At 34.6% G+C, this 23,927-nt stretch overlaps 5 protein-coding genes and 1 pseudogene across 7 annotated transcripts; 2 read left to right on the top strand and 4 right to left on the bottom strand.

The window, feature by feature from the left end:
- Positions 1 to 487: 487 nt before the first annotated feature.
- Positions 488 to 5,114, bottom strand: LOC111007272 (ATPase 8, plasma membrane-type). 2 transcript variants are annotated; one of them, XM_022279575.2, is made up of 14 exons: positions 4,784 to 5,110; positions 4,484 to 4,702; positions 4,263 to 4,400; positions 3,745 to 4,059; positions 3,325 to 3,651; positions 3,114 to 3,233; positions 2,904 to 3,026; positions 2,716 to 2,820; positions 2,306 to 2,615; positions 1,706 to 2,220; positions 1,459 to 1,629; positions 1,194 to 1,376; positions 933 to 1,108; positions 488 to 844 (listed from the first exon to the last, which is right to left on the bottom strand). In XM_022279575.2, exons 1-14 carry the CDS (start codon positions 4,829 to 4,831, stop codon positions 748 to 750), a joined length of 2,847 nt encoding a protein of 948 aa, XP_022135267.1. In that variant the 5' UTR covers positions 4,832 to 5,110; the 3' UTR covers positions 488 to 747. The 2 variants fall into 2 exon arrangements, with proteins under 2 accessions (XP_022135267.1, XP_087981472.1); XM_088125346.1 differs by having other exon boundaries at positions 3,325 to 4,059; positions 4,784 to 5,114.
- Positions 5,115 to 5,961: 847 nt separating this feature from the next.
- LOC111007203 (large ribosomal subunit protein eL39z/eL39x) lies at positions 5,962 to 6,748 on the bottom strand. The gene is made up of 3 exons (XM_022279476.2): positions 6,610 to 6,748; positions 6,425 to 6,528; positions 5,962 to 6,332 (listed from the first exon to the last, which is right to left on the bottom strand). Exons 1-3 carry the CDS (start codon positions 6,610 to 6,612, stop codon positions 6,284 to 6,286), a joined length of 156 nt encoding a protein of 51 aa, XP_022135168.1. The 5' UTR covers positions 6,613 to 6,748; the 3' UTR covers positions 5,962 to 6,283.
- A 1,551-nt stretch (positions 6,749 to 8,299) lies between these two features.
- On the top strand, positions 8,300 to 11,643 carry LOC148210574 (uncharacterized). Its single transcript, XM_088126124.1, has 6 exons — positions 8,300 to 8,376; positions 8,792 to 8,866; positions 9,797 to 9,833; positions 9,960 to 10,043; positions 11,267 to 11,327; positions 11,504 to 11,643. The coding sequence occupies exons 1-6, from the start codon at positions 8,300 to 8,302 to the stop codon at positions 11,641 to 11,643; spliced, it is 474 nt and encodes a 157-aa protein (XP_087982250.1).
- Positions 11,644 to 12,772: 1,129 nt separating this feature from the next.
- LOC148210573 (class V chitinase CHIT5a-like) lies at positions 12,773 to 14,388 on the top strand. Its single transcript, XM_088125916.1, has 2 exons — positions 12,773 to 14,110; positions 14,219 to 14,388. Exons 1-2 carry the CDS (start codon positions 12,985 to 12,987, stop codon positions 14,242 to 14,244), a joined length of 1,152 nt encoding a protein of 383 aa, XP_087982042.1. The 5' UTR covers positions 12,773 to 12,984; the 3' UTR covers positions 14,245 to 14,388.
- Positions 14,389 to 15,226: 838 nt separating this feature from the next.
- Positions 15,227 to 17,452, bottom strand: LOC111006989 (class V chitinase CHIT5b-like). The gene is made up of 3 exons (XM_022279116.2): positions 16,405 to 17,452; positions 15,498 to 15,708; positions 15,227 to 15,405 (listed from the first exon to the last, which is right to left on the bottom strand). Exons 1-3 carry the CDS (start codon positions 17,302 to 17,304, stop codon positions 15,368 to 15,370), a joined length of 1,149 nt encoding a protein of 382 aa, XP_022134808.2. The 5' UTR covers positions 17,305 to 17,452; the 3' UTR covers positions 15,227 to 15,367.
- Positions 17,453 to 19,505: 2,053 nt separating this feature from the next.
- LOC148210572 (class V chitinase-like) lies at positions 19,506 to 22,834 on the bottom strand (annotated as a pseudogene). The gene is made up of 2 exons (XR_015791327.1): positions 21,551 to 22,834; positions 19,506 to 19,786 (listed from the first exon to the last, which is right to left on the bottom strand). The product of XR_015791327.1 is annotated as a class V chitinase-like (transcript).
- Between the last annotated feature and the right edge of the window lie 1,093 nt (positions 22,835 to 23,927).

The raw sequence follows: 23,927 nt of genomic DNA, 5'->3' as shown, positions 1-23,927 counted from the left end.
TTTGACGTAACCAAGAATTAATTTAATTGGATAGGAGACAAGAGCTACAAATAATATAATTTTTCTGCTTTTCTTTCATATATTTTTTTTAAGGTACAAATTAGAAAATTATTTATCTCATGCCCCAGCTAAATAATATGAAATTTATCTGCCAATATAAGCTTATCTCAACAGTAATTGATATCTATGTTTGACCAAGAGATCATGAATTCGAATTCCCTATCTCATTTGATCTACTAAAAAAACAAAAAACAAAAAAATATATACATAGAATTTGCCTATGTTTGATTGGCAAAAGGTATATACTATTCACTTAGTCTAATTTCATGCCTGAAATAGGTAATGAAACATTTTCGAAACAGAAAACTAAAAGTAAAATAACTGAAACGAAGAATTACAACGCCAACCTGAACGTAGCTCAATTGGTTAGGGCATGTCAGTCGTGGGTTCAATCCCACATTGTTGTACTAAAATACACCATAACACATACGTCTATAATATATTCCATTAGCATTCCTTTGAATTTCTCTCAAATATTCCACATTTTTGTTTCTTCGTTTTTAGACTCCTGTCTGAATTACACATTTTTCCCCTCCAATGAAAAGAATTTCTGTTACAAAAGAAGAAAAAAGAATCAGAGTCCATTTCCCCATCTATAAATTTTTCTTCTCTTTTTTTTTCCTTCTTCGTTTTAGTTGAAACTTTGAAACTTGAACGTCAGCCATATGTTGTCTTCTCCATTGCAGATTATACAGTGTAGTGTTGTTGGATAGTTTCAATGTCCAATCCCTTCAACTTCACCACTGATTCCACATGGCCCTTCAAAGTATGAAGTTCCCTCAGCCTGCACCATTCAACATTGAACAACTCAAAATTTTCTCAAGCATTCTTCATGTCCACATTTAAAACTTGGCTTTGGTTTTTGAATTTACCTGGCAACTTCAGCTCTTTTCTTGGCCTGCTCTGCAATCTCTGATAGATCCTCGTAGCTGCTCTTGTCGTGAAATATGGTCTCCGGAGGCTGCAGCCCGTGCATTGTGCGTTGAGCCGTTGCCCACTGCGCCTCCCTTTCGCCTATTCCGTAATCCTTCTTGGTCGTAAACGCAGTCTATAGAAAATCGTTGAGAAAATCTTTAAGTATGAGAACGTGTAAATTCAACTCAAAAACTTAAGCCGATAGATTACAGTATGACCTTGTTGTCAAGCATGTTGTCCCAGGCCTTGCCGCTGAGGGCATAGCGGATTATGAATTTGAGAACATCAAGTGGGAAGTAAGTAACAATGCTGAATACCCAGATGGCTCCTGCCCATCCCCACCCGATGCCTTTAATCCTTGCAAAGTCCCATTCAGAATATACAGCAATTAATGTGGCAACCTGAAGGGAAACAGAATGCAAAATGAGGACTTTGATGCAATTTGAAGAGGTTTGAAAGAGGACCAAGAAGAAATGTTCTCACCAGCTGTGCGGCAATGAAGGCGATGATGAGCAAGATACCAGGGCATTCGACAAAGGACCAACTTCTTGACCTCGTGACAAAGATGAGAGCCTGGCTGATGATGCTCACTTGAAGATAGAGAGCAGAGTTGATCTCAGCAAGATCTTCGAGTGGCTTTACTCCAAAAGTGATCTGGATATAAATGTTGACATGTCAAGATACATTGTCATTTTTGTAGGGATGAAAGTTTTGATGTTGTTTTTCTCACCTCGAAGAAGTGGGTTTCGTTTGCAAGCCAGAAGAAAGCCACGGTCATGAGGGCCATGTATGTTCCGAGGACGACACCGGTAGCAAAGATTTCATTGAGTTTCCATGAGTCTGGCACAGGAGATGGCTTCACCTTGTCCTTTGAGATGGTCATGATGGTTCCATCGTTCAGGATGGCAATGATCAGGACCATAAAAGGCGAGAAATCAAACTTCCAGATGAGAGCGACGAGCATGAATCCCAACACGATACGGATTGTGATGGAAACTGCATAGATGGTGTAGTTCTTCATTCTCTGAAAGATGGCCCTGCTGGTTAACACAGCACTTATAATGACACTCAGCCCTGGCTCTGTCAAGACAATGTCGGATGCACTCCTTGCCGCATCGGTTGCATCAGCCACGGCAATACCGATGTCGGCCCTCTTCAGAGCAGGAGCATCATTGACACCATCTCCTGTCATGCCACAAATGTGGTTCCTCTCCTGAAGTTTCTTGACAATCTCATACTTGTGTTCTACAATCCAAAAAAGACTAGTTTACTTGATGAAGCAAGATGGTTTCATATTTCTCACTGTTAGTTGAGAGAATAATATCATTACCAGGGAAGACACCAGCAAACCCATCAGCCTTCTCAATGAGTTCATCAACAGGAATGGAAGCAATCGACTCGTCCTTGCATTGGCCGAGCAAAGATGATGATGGATACATGTTGGTGCCCATGCCAAGCCTCCGACCAGTTTCTTTTCCTATTGCAAGTTGGTCACCAGTGATCATCTTAACATTAACACCAAGTTCGAGAGCTCGACGGATGGTCTCTGCACTATCATGCCTAGGAGGATCAAATAGGGGCAGGAGGCCAACAAATTCCCATGGCTCTCCAGCACTCTCTTTGTCCTTGTCTTTAACAGTCTGTAAATGAGAGGGGAAACCAGGTTTAAGATTACTTAGCAAGCTTATCCATTATATGAATTAATGAATATGTTTCATGTATATATTTAAACGCATTCACCTGTCGAGAGACTGCCAAGGAACGAAGACCGCGATTGGCATAGTTATCAATAATTGCATGAGCCTTATTTCTTACTTCTCCTTTAAGCTCACAAAGGTCAATTATCTAAAACCAAACTTTCAGAGTTAGGCATATGAAACAAATGTAATTCAAGGTAAGCAACATTGGCTATTAGAAAACAACACCACCTGTTCAGGAGCACCCTTGCTACTTCGGTGCCAGTTACCGTCTCTGTCGATGTAGGTAATGGCAGTCCGCTTATCAACTGGATTGAAGGGCAGGAAATGTACCTCAGTGATTCCTGCCCTTGCCTTGAAGAACCCAAAATAAAGTATGAGAGACAAAGTTCACCTCTAAAGTAATAGAAGCCATGAATACAAAAATGCTGAGTTTCAAACCTCTTTTGGGTCGCCCAACATTCCAACAATGCAGGCATCAATAGCATCTTGATTTTCAACTCTGGAAGCTCTTGCAGCAAACAGCATAACAGCGTCCTTATCCATGCCAGGTACAAACACCTACAATAGTCATAAAGGCAACCATGATGAGCCATAACAAAATGTAGTCGGGTTGAATTCCCAGTTTGAATTGTAATTGTGAGAGCTTGACCTCAACAAGGGACTTGTCTACTGTGAGTTTGTTGAGGGTGAGAGTTCCAGTCTTGTCACTGCAGAGGACATCCATCCCAGCCATCTCCTCAATTGCTGTCATCCTCTTGGTAATGGCGCCTTGCTGCGAGAGGCGATGTGATCCGATGGCCATGGTCACTGAAAGAACTGTCGGCATGGCAATAGGGATACCTCCAATGAGAAGCACCAACAGGTTGTCAATTCCCTCTCTGTACGCCCTGTGCTGGATTGGATACATTACTAAGATCTCAATAATCATCCCAACTGCAATCGAGCATATACAGAAGTTTCCGATGGCCGTCAACACCTGATCAATGAATAAAACCAACGTTACAACCATAAATCTTGTAACGAATCCCCAAAACTTGTTTATGCAGAGAAGGGAAGAAGTTGGCTTTACCTTCTGGAAGTGGCCAACTTGGTTGGTGCTCTCCACAAGATGAGCTGCCTTCCCAAAGAAGGTATGGACACCAGTTGCAATGACAACAGCCTCAATCTCACCTTGCTTGCAGGTAGAACCAGAGAACACTTCATCACCAGGATACTTAGTTACAGGCAAAGATTCACCAGTAAGAGCAGACTGATCAATCTTTAGAGGATCGCCTTCTAAGAGACGGGCATCAGCCGGGATAATATCTCCCAATTTGACACTGATCACATCTCCTGGAACCAGAATTGCTGCCTCTTCTTCTTTCCACTTTCCATCCCTTAGAACCTACACATTTTGGAAAAACTACATTTTCATTGACCCCTCAAATGACCTATTTACTGTTAAATCACCACTAAACTAAACCCCCTAAAGCTCACTTCACTTGTGGGTCCGGAAATTAGCACAAGACCCCATAAATGTTATCAAGAGAAAATGATATTACAGAGTCCAAACACATGAACTCTTGATCTGAAGGAATACAAAAATACCTTTGTTTTGGGGGCAAGACCAGCCATCAGAGCAGCAGCTGCATTTCCAGCATTGTTCTCTTCAATGAAACTGATGGTGGAGTTGATGATCAGGAGAACCATAATACCAACAAAGTCTTGCCAATCAGGTGGTTTTCCCTGCATTTTAGACCAGAATCATGTCTAAGTTTGTGTGTATGAGAGAATGAAGAATAATTTATTTATGTAAGATCTGCAATTACCCCTCCATTAGCCAGAACAATGGCCATGATTGCTGCACATTCCATGACCCAAGAGAGAGGGTTCCACATAAACCCCAAAAATTTCAAAACTTTGCTCTCTTTTTTCTCTTCAAGCTTGTTAGGGCCAAATATTTGAAGTCTTTTCTCTCCTTCTGCAGTAGTCAATCCTTCTTTCGTACATTTTAGTTGCTCAAAAACTTCCTCAACAGGAATCCGTTCCTACAACAACCAAAAAAAATAAGCCCCAGAACAGAGAAGGCAGCAAAAAGAATTGATTTTTGATTTTCTTTTTATCCTTACAAGATCAACATTCTCATTCTTGACATCCTCCAATGATATGTCACCCATGGCTGACCAAAAAACAACCAAAACGAAGAAGAAATTGTCCAAAAACACTTGAAATTACTTCTTTTTCCTTCCTCTAATCAGCCCTTTCCCTCTAAAATTGACTCGTTATAGCCCAGAGAGAGGGAAAGGAAGATGAAAAAAGAATGGGAAAGGAAAAAAGAGGCTATTTCATGCAGATGGAGATGGCAACATCTGAACTTGAGAAGTCTGGTTTCTTATATAGTAAATGGAGAGAGACGCCATAATGGCCCGCGGATTCCTGGAGGAGTTGACCTGCAGAGCCAGTTGCAGCCACTTTGGAGGAGAGGTTGTTACCACTTTCTGTGGCTTCCCAGAGCCTACGGGCTGTTCCAGTAACAGGTTAGGATGTGGCCGATGGAGCATCTAAGATTTTGTTTGCTGACCTGGCTTTCTTCATGGTCCTAATGTTTTTGCATCACTATTATCTGTTTCATGTTATAATTAGGGTAAAAGAAATATAACAACCGTCTCTTTTTTTTCTTTTTTTTTTTTTGTGTTTTTATTTATTTGATATTATCGTGTTCTAAATTTCATGATAAAAATTTGATGTGGATTAGGAGAGACTCATCTTCTGCCATCTCGAAGTTAAGTTTTGAGATTGGTATTTTGTCGAAAAGTATTGGTTAGTTATAAATAATGACAAAAATAAATGCATAGATTATTAAATCAATGTGAAAAAAAGTTTGTTATAAGATCAAATCTAACTTTATGTTTCAGATTAGATTTATTTCATTTGTTACACAAGATACAAATATTATTGTATGATATTTTTTTACTTCAACTTGGGTTACTATTATTAAATTTAACTATTTGTGTAGCATTTTTATGTATACTCATCATACTTGCAAGGTCGCAATTTGGCATTTCTACTATAAAAAAGAACATGTGCATGATTTTTGCTAAAACTTAGAAATAATGGATTTTTTTTTTTTTTTGTTGAAGAGATTTGAATTGTCACAAATAACCTTAGATTGTAATACAAATAGAGCATCATGCTTGTAATTCACCAGATTTTAGGACCTTGAAAATCCCAACTCTGCAAAATCAAAGCATTATGAACAGCAATGAAGCACAACTAGATGACCATCATTTTTCTCCTTGGAGCTTGCTTGCTTTAACATGCCTTTCTTATAACAACACAATTGAAAAGATTGATCCATGTACTGTTGCAATGTTTCTCAGTTACCAAATATCTCATCGCAGTGAGTTCTTCAACAGAAAAAAACAAAACGAAGGAAAAAATATGTGACAGAGACATGGGCCAAATCCGACTGATGAGAAAATTAATCACACTACTATCTGAATGATAATATACATTGTAAATTAACAATCTCATCAAAGTTGCTCCAATGAACCTAACAATTTGAAGTCTCGGAAAGATCTACTGAAAAACTTGACCAAGAAGGAAAAAAAATTATCGTTTCTTCCGCATTAGAAACCGAGCTTCGTGCGTCGCCAGTGCCTACGCTTGGCATTATACCTGAGCCAAACGAACAAAAAGGCCAAATGAGAACTCTGATCCGTGAAATCACTAAAAATCATGGACGAAATCGGTAAAAGTCCGGGGAAAACCTTATGGTGTTGTCAGTTCTCAATCGAATCCAGTGAGGAATGGGCCTGTTCTGCCTCATCTTCTTGGCCAGCTTTTTCTTGATAATGAAGGTTTTGTGCGACGGCTGCACATCACAACAAGAGAAACAAGGAACTTAAGATCTAGAAATAGAAGAAACAAACCGCAACGGAGGAAGAAAACTCACCATTTTGAAACAAGGAGACGGCCGAAAAAAGGAACACGATGCAGCAAGAAACCCTAGACTTCGGCGGTGGCGCGATTAGTTTCTGTATTATACTCTCGCGCTCCCGAGTGCCGTCTATTTTCTTCACGGTAGCCGTGCCGAGTTAACGGCGTCAGCGAGGACGAGGGGAATGGGCCTGGGTGTCGGCCTTTCTAGCCCATGTTCAATGGGCTAGGCCCACCCCATCACGCCCTGACCTCCTTCTTCGGCCGAATATAGACTGGGCCCGTCATAAACAATAGGTTGACAATGCGAAGGAAAAGTTTGGTTATTCTAAATCTAAATAATTTAAATAAAATATTATGAAAAATCGAAATTAAAAAATAACTATATATTAAAGAATCAAGACTTCGTTTAATAACCACTCTAGTCTGCATCTGCTTTCTTAAAATTATTTTTTAAAACTAATCCAAAATTTGAAAACTATATTAAAAAAAAACACAAAGTAATTTTCAAAAAACTTATTTTTGTTTTTTAAATTCGGTAAATGGTTTAGAAGTGTTCCTAAAAAAGGGTGAAAATGTACCAAAAAATTTGTAATTAAACAAATATAATTTTCAAAATAAAATATTTATCTCCTTGAAGACTACCTTTATAAATATTTGACAACTAAAAGAGAAAAATACAATTTTAAAAAAATAATAATTACAAGGACTAAATATTGAGTTTTAAAAATTAGGAGAAAATCCATTTGATCTTCTCATTCATATATTAACAACGTACAGGAAAGCCTTTATATAAAGAGGCAAGAGAGGCATAAAAACTCCTGAATATATAAATTTTATATGAATTGAAAACTAAATATAGAAATCCAAAAACAGACTAACGATCTAATAACAACAAAATATTCCACAAGACTAAACTAATAAATCCACAAATGCAAGCCACGTCATTTATTTTTAGTGAGCTGTCTTCACACACACCACTATTATAAAATTGGCTACTCGTTATATTAAAAGAAAATTCTTTGTTTTTGCATTTTTCTTCCTCAGTTGTCAAATGTAGTGAGTATACCGAGGTCAAGCCAAGTGTTTTCAAAAAAATTAATAAGTTATCAATTTTTGAATGACGGTGGAGACAATATTTGATTCTACCCGAAAACAAAAAATTAGTGGTTATCCAGTGGGAGCTAAAATTATTGCTTAGCTTTGGACATGTTGGTGACATTTAAATTAACCTAAGGGTTTTTTTTTTTTTGTTTTTGTAGATTAAGGTATATCATATACCGTGTCAGCCGATGACTATAAAAACCCAAACAATAATAACACACACAGAGAGCACAAAGTTTCTTGCGTATGAGTTTCTTGGGTGTTCATCTTCTCTTTTCTTTCTCTGGTTTTTAGGTTTGTTGGGTTAATCACGACAGTTATGAGGCCTCCCACTCGATTAACCCACGGTACTTAATACTTAATTAATTCCCATTTCCTCTCTTAATTACTTGTTCCTAATTCTGTTTGGATGCCCAGAAAATCAACAAAACAAAATCTTCTACACTCAAAGATTCCATCTTTCCCTTTTCTTGCACTCCAAATCTTGTTCTTTCTCCTGGGTAATTTTTTAGATCAAGTTTTTTAGTTTTGATATTAATTAAATCAGTACTGTGTGATTATTTTTGGCAGCTGCATCGTTACCAAGTTCTTCATCCTCGCCTATGGCTAAAGCCTTGTGGAGGGAGTTGAGACGGATCGATCGACTTTTTAATTTATACTCAGATTCGGATGTCATTGGGTACGTACATTTGTCTCCACCTTAATTAATTTACTTATCATCATAATCAAGTTTTAATTTACTTATTATTGTCTAGTTGAATTATAAATTTCGTAATAAGTACGTCCAATGAGTAGTTAAACTTTCAATTTTATGTGTTTTTTTTGTTATGTTCAATAGTGGTCGATCTATTTGACTTCTCTTAACTTTATGGATTTTTATTAAATACAAAATTGAAAGTTTAGAAATTCAATTTTATGACTAATAAATCTATTGATTATTAAAAATGTCAAATAGACCGAGAACCTATTAGATACAAAATTGAGAGTTTGGACGCTTATGACATAGACATGAAATTAAAATTTTAAAACTCTATTAAACACGTTTTAAAGTATAAAATTAGCAATTTAACCTTACTTTTATTTTCTTGGGGCAGCCCGGATGGAATTGAGGAACTTTGTAGAGGTCTGGGAGTGGAGCATACTGATGTGAAGATACTGATGTTCGCATGGTAATTCTAATTATTCACATAGATTTTAATGAGTCAAAACGTTAAATTACCATTTTAATATCATTTTTTAAATTTAATTTTAATTTGGTGTATATTAAATTTTAAATCTCTCAAAACATTCATGTTATTTTATTATCGAATATTAACTTCTTCTTTTTTTATGCGACATGTGTATTGCTTAGATGCAGTGGTGGTTGATTATACTAGAGTTTGAGTTGGTTAATCTAGAAAAAATTGGGTAGATTTTCGAATAAAGAGAAACGGGTTGTAAAAAAATATGGGTTTTTGAAACGTAGAAATGAGGTCTTTTGATAATCATTTCCTTTATAGTTTTTATTTTTGGAAATTGTACTCGTTTGCTCACAATTCTTTTTATTTGTTCAAAAAGATATTTGAATTCTTAAACTAAATTTTAAAGAACAGAAATTGCTTTTTTTTTTTATTTGTCAAATTTAATTTAGTTTTTGAAAATATTTTTAAAAAGCAGATGAAAAAATATAGGACAAAAGTAATGTCTACAAGTTTACTTTAAAAAAAATAATAAAAAACAAAATGGTTATCGAAAAATAATTTGACTAGAAGAGCTAAACTACACCGCCTGGTTTTCTTTTGGGTTAAATATATGTTTTAGCTCGAGTGTTATTTCAATTTCATCTCTAAAAAATTTTTAATTTTATCTACATTTTTCATCTCCACAAATTTGGCCGGTGAATTTAAAAATTAGGTGCCCATTAGCTTAATTAAAAAAAATTTCTAATTCTTCCCCCAATTTCTCTTCTATTTCTTACTCAACTCAAACTCAGAATGAAATTTTGTTAATTTAACCTCTAGACATACTCTATAATGAAAGTAAATTAAATTACATTGTAAATTTTTCTTGGTCACTTTCATCTTAAAAAATGGGTTGATTGCATTCATTGGATGTATCAGGAAAATGAAGGCGGAAAAACAGGGCTTTTTTCACCGGGTATGGCCTACAATAACCTTTATTATTATCATTATTATTATTATTATTATTGCAAAGGTTTTCAATTTTAATTGGTTTGAGATTTTTAATTTCAATGGCGTTTTTTTTTTTTCATATTATTATTAGGACGAGTGGCGAAGGGGGCTTAGAAGACTCAAAGCTGACACTATGGAAAAGCTCAAAAACTCACTTTTTGCTCTGGAGACTGAGGTACACAGTTTTTTAGTTTAAAAAAAAAAAGAAATTTTTTTTACCAAATGCTATTTTCTAACTCTATATTTTTAGTTTTACTTCATTTAATTTATAAATTTTCTATTTTTATTTTTTATATATTTTGTGAATATAGAGATCAAAACAGATGTTTTTAAAGTATTGAAATTGAAATAAATAAAAATAGTATGTGGATCAAAATAAACACGTTGAGAATACATGAAATAAAATAAACCAAAGTCGGAAGTATAAGAATCAAAATAATATTTAAATTTTATTTTTGCTTTTAATTCTCATTTCTCATTTTTAATAAATTTTATCAAAATTGTGTTTACATTTTGGAAACAATAGAAATTAGGCACATTTGGCTGCAATTTGGACTTTCATGTTTTCTTTTTCAAATTTATGTTTATTTTCTCCCGATTTTTCGCCCTTACAATAAATTTAGATTTTTAGTCCAATTTAAAAAACAACTTTAAAAGTTATGGTTTTTAGTTTTTAAAATTTAGCTTAAATTTTGAAAACATTTTTATAACATAATAACAACAAAATAGAGAAATACATACATGGAAGTAGCAATTATAAATTAAATGTTCAAAAATAGAAATGAGACCTTAATTTCTTGCTTTCATTTTCATTTATTCAAATACATAAATAAAAGCATTATTTTATCATGTTTTACGTGTAAAATACATAATAAGTATTTTTTTTAATTATAATATAAAAATTTTATTTAAAAAACTATAAAATTTTAATTAACACTGTTTAGGTCCTTGTACTTTCAAATTTGGTTCATTCTGGTCCGTGTACTTTTAAAAAATGACCATTTTAAAATTTTCAATAGGTGAGAGAACCATGAATATAAAATACTCACCAAACATCCAATCATATTTTTATTTCTTCTTTCAATAAAAATGAAATAACAATAAAAATAATAATTAAAAAAAAAAAACAAGTTACCAAAAGCAACACTCCCTCTTAATTGAATAATATTTTAGATACTACCCCTATGGGTATCCTCATGCTAACCAACCTTAAAAACTATTTACTTAAAAAATTTATATATTATTCTCACTTTTTCCTTTTTATGTATTATTTCTCTTTTAGTTGTAAAAAAATATATTGGTTCGTATGAAATATTGTTATTCTTAATTTTGGCAAAGAAAAAAAAACACGTGTCTGATTGTTGTGTGTACGTGTTTGTGATTGGCCGGAAAACAAAGGCAAGAAGTCCATCCAACTTCGAAGATTTCTATTGCTACTCCTTCCAATTCAACCTCACCGGTAAGCTTCCACAAATGACTAACATTAGTATCAATTTTTTTTTTTTTTTTTTTTTGCGACTGTTGTTGAAGTTTTGACAGGTAGAAGAGAGAAATGTAGAAATAGACATATATTTTTTAAAAGATAAGGATTTGTAAAATTCTTAATGGACAGAGTTGATGTGTTTTTTATTGTAGAGGAGAAGCAGAAAATCTTGGATGTAGCTACTGTATGCCAGCTTTTGGATCTTGTCATGGGACCTCGATTCCGTCCTCAAGTCCAATTACTAATCAACTTTCTCAAGGTACCAATGAATAATAGGACAATATTTGAGTGATAATACTAGGATAATCTCATATCTAATCAATTTCATTTTTCATATTACTCCAAACCTAACTAACTTCCCTTGAATTAAATGCAAGACCCAAATAGAGTATAAAGGGCTCAATATGGATCACTGGACTAGCATCTTCCGTTTCTTCAACCAGGTACTCATACAACACTATAGATACCATAGACATATGTTCACCTCCGAACTTTCAAGATTATGTTTAATAAATCTGAAGCTTAAAAACATCCTATTAAATCTCTAAACTTCAAGACTTTTTATCTAATAGGGTTCCTATCGCATTCAATTTTCTTCTCTTTTCTTATAAAATTTATGGAGTATTAGACACAGTGAACTATAACATTCCAAATTTATATTTAATAGGACCACGAACTTAAAATTTTAAATATGAGAAGAATCTATGAGCCACAAAATTAAAAGTTCAGAGACTTATCATATACTTTTAAAACTTCATGAATTTATTAGACACAAAATTGAACGTTCATTGACTAATAACACCTTTTAAAGTTCAAAAATCTATTTGGTAAAAGTAGAAGAAGTTTATGTACTAAACTTATAATTTAGTCTTAATTTTATCACTAATAAAACAACAATTTTGTAATGAATGTAACAATAAATTTGAGAATTATTTTTTTCACATTCAATTGAAAGTTTTTTGTATATATCAAGAGTAAAATTGATAATTTTAAAAGTTCAAAGATCGATTTTGAGAAGAGTATAGAGCATATGATGTATTCAACTAAAATTTTAAAATACGATAAATTAAATATTATCTAAAAGATTAGGACCTATTTAGAGTTGAATTGCAATTTTATTATTTTACTATTATTTATTTTAACCGATTGCGTGTTGCCGGCGGCAGGTCAGTTTTCCGGATCTAGAGAACTACGATCCACACCAAGGTTGGCCGGCGATTCTTGATAACTTTGTTGAATGGCTCAAAGCAACGGGAGGATAGCAAAACCCCATCACCACGACGTCGTTTCACCGTCCTCTCCTCTCTCATTCATCATACATTACTGACTAAGTTAACCCAAATTTATTCTTTTTTTTTTCTTTCTTGAACTTGACCAATGAAATCCCAGCAATAAAGTAAAAAAAAAAAAAAACCCCAAAATCGTGTTTGTTTGGTTCTCAATGTTTCCCCCCTTCAAATTGACATTAACGCAGCATATTTCATAACCTTCCAACGTGGAAAGAACAAGAACAAGCCTCCAAATACAAATTCCGATATTAACAGAGCAATTATTGTTTTCATATATATATATAATAATTCATATTTCTCTAATTAAGATCGTGAATTAGTTCGCCCTTTTTGAGTTTTCAACCATGGCTTCCATTTTCAAATTAGTTCCGTCGCAGTTTTGCTCTGTTATTCTGCTTGCTGCTACCGTGTTCTCTGTTTCTGGCCGTGCTTTGGCCGTTGATTCACCGGCGGCGACTGAAATCAGAAGCGGCTACTGGCTTTCATGGCTGGCCCAGAACTTCCCTCCGGCGGCGATCTCCACCTCGCATTTTACCCACCTCTTCTACGCATTCCTCGAGCCAAATAACCAAACATTCGAATTGACGATCACTCCCAACGATGACCTGTGGATGAGGAATTTCACCTCCACCGTCCACGCCGCCGATCCACGAATCAGAACATTCCTCTCCATCGGCGGCGGTGGTTCATCTTCGGCAATATTCGCCGCCATGGCCGCCGACCAGACCGCCCGCTCCGCCTTCATCTCCTCCGCGATCTCCGCCGCCAGAGCGTACGGCTTCGACGGGCTCGACCTCGATTGGGAATTCCCCAATTCCCCACAAGACATGATCCATCTCTCTTCGCTCTTCAAAGAGTGGCGTCAAGCAATCGAAGCCGAATCCTACACCGGCCGGCCTCCGCTCGGCTTATCCGCCGCCGTCTACTACGCTTCGAGCATCTCCTCGCCGCCCAGATCGTACCCCGTCGCCGCCATAAACGAATTCGTCGATTTCGTCAGCGCGATGTGCTTCGATTACTACGGGAAATGGACGCCTTCGGCCACCGGTGCTCAGGCTCTGCTGTTCGATAAGAAGAGCAATTTCAGCACCAATTTCGGCATAACGTCGTGGATCGAAGCCGGACTTGCGCCGGAGAAATTGGTGATGGGGCTGCCGGTGTACGGACGCACGTGGAAGTTGAAGGACGCGTGTCAGCACGGGATTGGAGCACCGGCGGACGGGGTGGGGCCGGGAAACGAGGGCGTTATGATCTACTCTGATATACTGGATTTCAATTCCGGCAATGGCGCCACCGTGGTGTTCGACAAGGAAACCGTTTCGGTTTACTCGTTTGTGGGGACCACTTGGATTGGATATGATAGGCCCACCTCCATCGATGTTAAGGTTAAGTATGCGAAAGCCCATGGGCTTGGCGGGTACTTTTTTTGGGCCCTTGGCTACGAGAAGAATTGGGCCATTGCTGAAGCAGGTATGTTTAAGACAGAAATATAATTATTGATTTAGTATTTCTAACAAAATTAAAAATATTCGACCTATTATTTTTATATTTATTCACCTTTTGTGTTATTTTTGGCAGCCCAAAATGCATGGATGTACGGATGATGACAGAATCTAAGTTGCCGAACTTGAACGTTGCGCCGTTTGATATTTTTTTATTGAAAAAATCTACATTATGATAATATAACACAGACTCAAATTATAGAGTGATCACTATCCTTATACCTCTTGTTATGTAACTTATACAAATTAAAGTTCATTCCATACAAATTCGATCTAAATTAGTTTTCATCTTTCTTAATACACTTCCACATTTTAAAGTTTCAAATTCAAAATATGAAAATGCTGAAAACATGAAAATGTTGTTTATCAAATTTCACTAAATCTATCGGACAAACAGATCCTTCAATTTTCAAAAAATGTGCAAAAATCAAATAGGTCATACGAAAATCCTCCCTCCATCTTTCTGTCTCCCATACCATTTTCAGGACTATTTAGGATGTTCACAAATTGAGTTGAGTAGATATTGTCTGCTTTGAGCATAATCCTCACGGTTTTGTTTTCTCAATCACTCCACTCAAAATACTTCATACCAATAATAAAGATAATTATCCTTCTTTACACCAACAAGATAATTAATCTATACCACATCTGAATGAAAGGATACTGAGATCATAGAAGAATGGTTAACAAAGGCTTAAAAGAATTTATAGTCACTACCTAAGGTGTACCTTCCTTTTCAGTGGTTCAATCGTAAAGCGTACTTGGTTTGGAGCAATCTTGGGTTGGGTGACTCGTGTTGGTCTGTAGGGGCAGTCTTCGTTTAAGCATATTAATAACCGCTTCACTCCCTCACTACCACGATTGCGGATTCAACGCAAGAATTCACGGAAACATATTATGTGGCCTAAGTATAAATACTAGAGGCAACTCCACCCCACTCTAAGGTAACACACATGTCTGGTTTCAATTTTTACACCATAGAGTTCGCCCTGAAATTTTACAGATCGCATCTTGATTTGTTTCACGAAAATTTTTTAAAGGACCAGATTTGAGCATGTTTCTTTGGTTATCATGAATAAATATATTAGCTTTGTAACATTATTTAATAATTTGGAGAATATATAGATATAGTCAATCATTAATAATACTAGTACTACAAAAAAAAAAACAATAATACAGCCGTGAAAGCTATTTATTTGAAACTGTCCAACTCCATCCGCAAATTTCAATAGTGGTCGTCGACATCGACCCACGCATTTGAGGCTGCAAAAGAAATACATTTAATAAATATAAGAAATAATTTGAAAAAAAAAGAAAGTAGAGATTAATGAAATTAATTAAAAAAAAAAACAAACCATGGGTAGAAATCTTCCAATCCGGAGTATCGTAACTGAGAGCCCAAAAGAAATAGCCACGGAGGCCAAGCGCTTGGGCAAACTGCACCTTCGTTGTGGTCGACTTGTCGTCGTCGTATCCAACCCAAGAAGCCTTCACGTACGAATATGCCGACACCGTTCTTATGTCGTACACCACCGTCGCATCGCTCTTCCGGTTGAATTCCTCTACCTTTATTGTCCAATTATTAACATATATGAATTTAGCCTTTTTAATTTACCCATTAGCAATCATAGTATTCAAAATCCAACAACAACATGTCCACATATTTGTCTCTAACTTGTTTTAAATCCTTAGACTAATTGACCTTACTTTTTTTCTTAATACGAATATTTGACCATTATTGACTTTTCATTTAAGAAAAAAGGAAAATAAATTTTCTTTTAAGTTTCTCCCACCTACTTTCAAAACTTTAATGATGACATGTAAAATAAAAAATGATTGCTTGTCAACTTTTTTAAAATGTCAAAATTTAATGGTTATGGATGCAATATGAATGCGAATATCTAGATATTTTTGCCAGCAATAATTGACACACCTCGAGTTAATAAGTCATGAGTTCGAATCTCCCATCCACGTTCGTAAAAAAAAAATATCTAAATACTTTTCTTTTTATTATTATTTGTGTATGGTAAGTAAGTATCTCCCTTTTTGCTATGTTAAAAAATTGATAGCTATATATTTTATTTTATTTTCTTCCATGAAGTTGTCAGCAAAAATACCTATAAATATTATTTAAAAAATCAAAGAATATATATTCCTTCCTATGTTTAATGGTCTCCTTAATCTTTTCTATATTGTTTGCTCTTACATACGTGTCAAAATTTTGGTTAGCAATATTATTTTACAAATATAACTAGAACGCACCTGAACGTAAGTTAGGATCCCGTTGTCGCCGGGGCCGACGGCGACGGCGGGTGCTCCGACGCCGTGCACATTCGGATCCTTCAAGGTCCACGACTTCCCGTACAGAGGGATGCCCATCACCATTTTGTTGCGCGGAACTCCGGCGGAGATCCATGACCGGAGCCCGTAATGGGAGCTCAAATTCGTGTGCGGGTCGAACAGTGCGGCGTGGGCCCCGGTCGCCGACGTATCCCACGACCCACGATAGTCGAAGCACATCACATTGATCCAATCAAGGCTCATCGAGATGGCCGCCGCTGGGAACGAGCGGCGGTCGCCGTAAATCAGAAACTCCGACGCGTAGTACACAGCGGCGGTGAGCAGAAGCGGCGGCCGCGACGTGGCCTTCGCTTCCCTCTCGATCGTCTTCCGCCACTGGATTATTAAATCGGCGAAATATTTCATCTCCGTCGCGTCTTTCGGAAATTCCCAATCGAGATCCACCCCATCGAATCCGAATTTCCTCGCCGTACTAATGCTGGAATCGATGAAAATCTGACGAGAAGCGGCATCGGAAGCAATTCGAGCAAACAGGGCACTGTCGCTTCCGCCGCCGCCGATCGAATACAGCGCCTTCACCGGCGAATTATTCCGCCGCAGAGAAGAAGTGAACTGGGAGAGCGCCGCCGCCGTGGAATCCGACAAGTCAAACGCGAACGAATCGTTACTTGGCATGAGAAAGGCATAATAGAGATGAGTGAAGAGAGCCGTATTAATGGCGGACGGTGGGAAAGTTTCCAAAACCCAGGACGGCCAATAAGCGGCCTTGACGGCCGGCGGCGGCTCCATCTTGGCGGCGAAAGAGGAGCTGAAATTCAGAGAAAGCAAAACAGAGTAGATAAAAAATTTGAGAACCGCCATGATTATGATTTGGGGGTCTGTATTTGGGCAAAGAATTGAATCGGGTACTTATAAATTAATGTTGTGAAGAAAATTCAATGGTGGGGTGTTGGAAAAATTTGATGGATCGGATCTCTGTACTTCCACTACCAAACCAACGGTGGCAAATGCAGAGTAGAGAAAGAAGATGAGAAAATAACAAAAAGAAAAGTAAGCACAACAAACACAGTACCAGTATTGTTGGTTGACTGACTAATAAAGTTATGTTACAATCATTATTAAGTTTAGGAATCTTTTCACCCAAAAAAAAAAACTTCAATTTTTGGGACTTATTATCATTCCAATGTAGTGAATTTTTGTTTATTTAATATACAACCTTTTTTTTTAGTACAGGAACATAATTAGACAAAAATTGGAGCTTAGTGGATAAGATAGTTTGGTGTTTCATTCCTACACTTTCTTTTTTAATTAAAATAATATAATTATTAGACACTTTGTTTTTTCTTTTTTAACGAAAGAAAAAAATTTACACCACGAAGTTATGAGTTCAAAAATTCTCACTTATTGTACTAAAAAAACCTTTTAAATAATATCTAGACTTCAACAAATACTTTGAAAATTTAAACTTTCTCAGGTGATAATTTTGTTCTTTTAATAAATTTTACTTATTCTTTCATAATTTTTAAAAAAAACTTTTATATGTTTTTAAGAAATAAATTCCAATTCTTAGCCAAATTTAAAAATTAGAATCATGTCTTTTAAAACTAGTTATTTTTCTTTATTTTTAAAATTGTGGTTTAGACTTGATAAAGTTGAAAGAAAAAGACAATAGAACAAAGAAGCATGTGGAAGGAAATATAGTATCAAACTAGATGCTAAAAATCAAACTTTGAATTCGATCCAAATAAAACATCTTTAAATTATGAAAAATAAATATAAATTTGAGATAGTTTTGTTGCTTGGACCATCTTATTTTATTATTTGCAGTAATTTTGTGCTTTTCGAGTTCTTCTAGATAATTCATTGAAAACATGGAGCACTGAAGAGGAATAGCAGTGCCCCACTCACATTCATTCAACCATTCAGCAATTATTATTATTTATTTAAAATCAATCAGCCAGTCAACGGGTTGACTAAAAATATTGCAAATGACCAATTCCCCACCCAATAAGCTTTGTCTTATGTATTATATATTAAAAAAAGTTAAGTTGAACAATATTTTTAAATGGCAAAACAAGAAATAAACATTTTCTGTTTGGGTAGATATGGAAAATCTTGCCTAAACAATTCAAAGATTTTTTTTTTTAAATAATGAAACAACTATAGACCAAATTTTATTTCTCAAGAAAAAAAAAACTATATAAAAATTTTTGATTGGGTAAAAAATAAGAACAACATTGAATAATCATTTGTGTTGTCGCACTAGAGAAAAGTGAGTGGAAGAAAAATACACTACTTGACTTTATGTAAACTAAATTTGTAGATTAAATACGGTGTACTTAGCTTTGCCTTCTCTGTTCAAAACTTTTACTTTTCTTCGATCCAAAAATTCATAGTCCAACCATATATTATAAAACCGTTCGACTATTATTTGGTTGTTGGATTTATTGAATTTGACTTGTTGTTTGTTGATCTCATATACTACTTAAATTCAATCTCTTGAATGGCAAAAAATATATTTATTTTTACATTCTTTCATCAATCAAATTTAAAGTTATAATATTTGGATAAAAAAAGATATATATTTTTAAAAGATTTTAATATAAACTTTACAAAATAATACATTTTTCTATAAATTTTTAATATTTATTATTATTGATAAATATATTAACTTTCGATCCATTATCATCACTTCATCTCTGGTCATTCATTTGGATTGGATAATACCTTTTAATTTTTATATTTATAAACCAAATTGCAAAATTAGATTCATATTTGGAAATTTTTGTTATTAGAATGACTTAACAATACCTCGAAGATGGTATTATTTAATATTTAAAAACCAAACAGTAAGGTGACTCAAGTGGTTAAATATAAACATCAATTTTGGATGAAATAAAACTCCTGTGCATAGTTGTAAGCCGCTGGTATTTTCTTTTTTCTTTTTTTCTTTTTATAGTTTCAAATGTTTTTTTTTTTCGAAATTCAAATGTTTTTTTAATAATTTGTTAATTCTAAAAATATTTATCAGCAGACATAATCATTCAACTAAAAAAGTGCACTTTATTTTTATTCTTTTAATTTAGAATATATAACACATTATATTATAATTGTGAAGAGCAAGGATATGAATATTTAACCACTTCACACCTTAACTATTGTGCTATAGTATGTAGCATACTTAATGTATTTTTAGAATTATTGTTTAGTTTATTACTTTTTGGAACATATATATGTATATAATTCATAAAAACATGCAATTTTATTTGTATGAAAATGTTAAGCATGCTCGTTTCTGCTGTGTTCATATCATCCTCCAATTATCTAGACCACGCGGTTGAAGCTGCATTAACACATCAACATTAAGTAATATTAATTATAAACCAATAATCAAATTGTCTCTTATATGAAATAAATATGCACCTCACTCCAAGATTTTATAAATATATATTCAAAAAAATAAAGTGGAAACCTATTTTTTCTGTTTATGCAATAATCCTAGATTGGAGCTTGAATCATGATAAATGTCTTACCACTCGACTAGACTATGTTTGGATTGCCTAAAAATTAAGACCAGTTTGAATTGTATATAGAGTATATTTTGTTTTGAGTCTCTAAACGGTAGAAAAGTAGATATTTTGGTTCCTAAAGTACAAAAATATAATTTTTCATTTTCAAATTTAAAAAGTAACTATTTTGTTGTTATTATTTTTCATCTAATGCCTTGCTTATTTCAATACTTGACTCAACTAACTTATATGATTCCACTCCAGGACGTATGCTCAAATAAAACTCGTTAATGTAGATACTCGAAGGTAAAGTTTCATATTATAGATTTAATAAATGACGATACTTCCTTACTAATTGGCCACCATGGGAGCAGAAAAGAGATGAGATGCTTTTTTCTTTATAATTTCTTTTTTAAATAAATGCTGACAACAAATTTAGTGGTGACCGTCGTAATTTCATACTACTCATTATAGTTATTTACTCCCAGCAAAGTTAATGGTATTTTAAGGACTAAATTGAATTATCCTTGAAAGTTTAAAAACTTCAAATAATAATAATAATAATAATAATAATAATAACAATAAAATAAAATACTATTCTAGTCCTTACATTTTTACTCTTACTTTAGTCTCTCTATCATCAATTTTGATTCATTCATTTTAATCTATATTTTTTGAAAAATATTCAGTTTGATACTGTATTTTTTATAATGACTATTTTGATCATTTAATTTTATTTTAAATCTCTTTTTTTTTTCACAATTTCAACACCATAATACACTCAATATATTTCTTCAAAATTTAACCATGTTTTTATATAGTTTCCGTTTGGTGTAAAATTATATTCAATTTGATACTGTATTTTTAAAAGTGACTATTTTGATCATTTAATTTTATTTTAAATCTCATTTTTTTTTCACAATTTCAACACCATAATACACTCAATATATAAAATTTTATAAATAAGGATCAAAATTATCACATTTTAGAATTACATAACCAAAACAAATATTTTTAAAGTTACTAAAGGTAAAAATAAATAACTCAACTGATCCAAAGCCATTAAAAAAAATATTTTAACTCAAGAAAATAAGTATCTTAAAAGTTGAAAACTAAAATCAAATAAATCTAAAAATTTTAAAATTCTTTGATTTAATCGTTTAAAAATATTAAAAAGGAAAATAGTTAGGTCACCATGACAACTATTTAAAAATCGACCGTTATTAATTTATATAAATTTTTTGTTGCGGCCACTTAACCTAAGTATTTTCATGTAAATAAACAACGGATATTAAATATCTGTCACACATCTACATTTCCATTGACATATCCATGTATTAATGAGTTCGACTAACCTCTACATGAAATGTAAATTGACATTTCTATTCTAGTATAAAAATCGATAAAATTATAAAAAAAATATCAACAAAATATCCCTAATAAATAGGATATAAATAATATTAATATGAATATTTTTAACCTATTAAAATAAAAAAGATTTTATTTATTAATTTAGATATATTTTATAATTTTATAATTTTTATAACTTTTCTGAAATATTTTATTGTTTAAAACCTTGATAAAAAGTGGTGTTGTACCTGCTCGAGACAGAGTCCAGTTCTGATCGGCTGCAACCTGCCAAGCGAAGTAACCCAGCAATCCTCTGTTCTTGATGTAAGAAACCTTCGCCGAAATGCTCTGGGTATCGTCATACCCAATCCACGTCGTTCCCGAATTCACATAATTCGAAACAATCGTTCCGTTGTACTTCGGATTTGCTCTGTTCGTCGCTATAAATGTCTTAATCCCCTGATAAGTTATGGCTCCGCCGCTAATTCCCGCTCCGGTGGCGGCTCCGTTGGCCGGAGCGTAGAACCCGTTGTTGTTCGGGTTCACCAGCCGCCACGCCCACCCGTAGAACGGAAAACCCAGCACGATTTTATTCGCGGGAAACCCAGATTGAATCCATGACGTTATGCCGGCGTCGCCGTTGACTTGGCTGGAGGAACCGTACAGAGCGGCCGGCGGCGCCGTGGAGCTCGGCGACCAACCGGGGCCTTAGAAGTCGTAGGACATGACGTTGATCCAGTCCAATTTAGCGGCTAACGACTGAGCGGGAATCGGGACTCCGTAATAGTTGGATGACCGGAAAACTGCGGCGGAGAGAAGCAGGCGAGGCTTGCCGGAGCTTTGGGATTCTGTTTCGATGGCGGCCCGCCACTCGGAGAACAGAGTAGAAAACGACGTCATTTGGTTTGGGGTGGATGGATACTCCCAATCGAGATCGAGGCCGTCGAAATTGTTGGATCTGGCCAGAGAAATTGAGGAATCGATGAAGGATTTGCGGGAATTGGGGTTGCTGGCCATGGAAGCGTAATGGGCTGTGTTGGCGGCGCCTCCGCCGATGGATAAGATGGTTTTGAGGGAGGGATTTTTCCGGCGAACGGTTTGAGTGAAAGTGGAGAATCGGACGGCGTTGGAAGAAGGAATGGTGATTTGGTTTGTGTTGGGATCGAGATCGGCGAATGCGCAGAAGAGATGTGTGAAAAGAGTGGAGTCTATATCGGCCGCCGGAAAATCGGAGCCGGAGAACCAGTAAGCGGTGCGAACTGGGTTGTTCTGGGCGGCGGCGGAGTGGCGTTGGAGAAGAAGTAGGAAGAAGATGGAACAGAGTAATGGGTTGGAAATGGTAATGGAAGCCATTGGAATTGGATTTGGAATGGTGGAAACTGGGAAGTAGTGCGGTTTACAATATGTATGTATTCAAATTTTAAGGTTGAATAATATGTTTTAACCTATTCAACCATACTCTCTAATTGATGAATTTGAATGACGTTTTCAGTGAGATTATAGAACACGAAAATGTAATAATAGAATTAATGATTTGAAAGTATAGAACACGTAAGTATAATAATGGGAGTAGTCTTAATTTATTGATTTGAAAGATCAAAACTATTCTTCCAATTTTTAGGAGATGATTTAGGGACGAAAGTTTGACATACTAGACCAAAATCACTGTTAGTTTGATATATGCTATTCTTCTTTGTTTTTTATAGGTCTGAGGTTCAATCTTTTATCTTTATATTAAAAACAATTAAGGATCCAGTTTGTAAGCATTTTCGAGTGGGTAGAGAAAGTTAAAGAAACTTTTATTTCTTTGTTATTTTCAATTTTTTCTAAAATTTTGTAGACCTATTAAATTGGTGGAGAAGTTTATTATTTACTAATTTTGTATGCCTACGATAAGTGATATAAGTTAAAATTAAAAAGATGAGCCAGTGAATTAGAACTTTTTAAACAATAAAGAATAAATTGAAAAAAATACTTTAATATTAAAAATTTAAAACATTTACTTTTAATTCAAGAAGACGTCGTAAGAATAATATTTAGATGTTTATATCTATTGCTTATCAACTTTTAATTTTTGAAAAATAAGAAATAAGGATGAAGTTATTTTTAACCACCTTGTTAAAAAGAATGATACTGATTAATAAGCAAATCACTTAAATATTGTACTCGATTGTAATAACATCCGTGATTGACTTTTCCATGTCATTAAATCATTTTCATTTTTTTCATTAATGTGCAGTTAAGTTTTAGACCAACCGTAAGAAGATTGAAATGTCATCACTTTCTTTTTTCTTGACAAAGAAAAAGAGAAAAAAAAAAAAAGATTGATTCTCCAAAATAAATAAATACATAAAATGGAGAAATTAAAACACCCAAACTTCTTTGACATACTAATATTAAGGCATCTAACCATCATGGGATGACTCAAGTGGTCAATAAGGGCATTTGTAAATAGTAAAGGAGTTAGAGGGAATGAGTTCAAACCATGGTGGTCACCTACTTAGGATTTTACCAATTGGTTATGATGATGTTCATACAATATGCTCCAAATTTAAGTATTAAACAAGTAATATAAAAGAGTTTATTTTTCAGTACAACGTGTGAGAGTGGAGGATCGAACTCACA

The sequence above is a fragment of the Momordica charantia genome (assembly GCF_013281855.1).
Source record: "Momordica charantia cultivar OHB3-1 chromosome 6 unlocalized genomic scaffold, Mcharantia_2.0 BLBB01000006.1, whole genome shotgun sequence".
NCBI classification, from domain to species: Eukaryota; Viridiplantae; Streptophyta; class Magnoliopsida; order Cucurbitales; family Cucurbitaceae; genus Momordica; species Momordica charantia.
The sequence above is the reverse complement of the archived record's forward strand: the minus strand, read 5'-3'. Positions and strand labels throughout refer to the sequence as shown.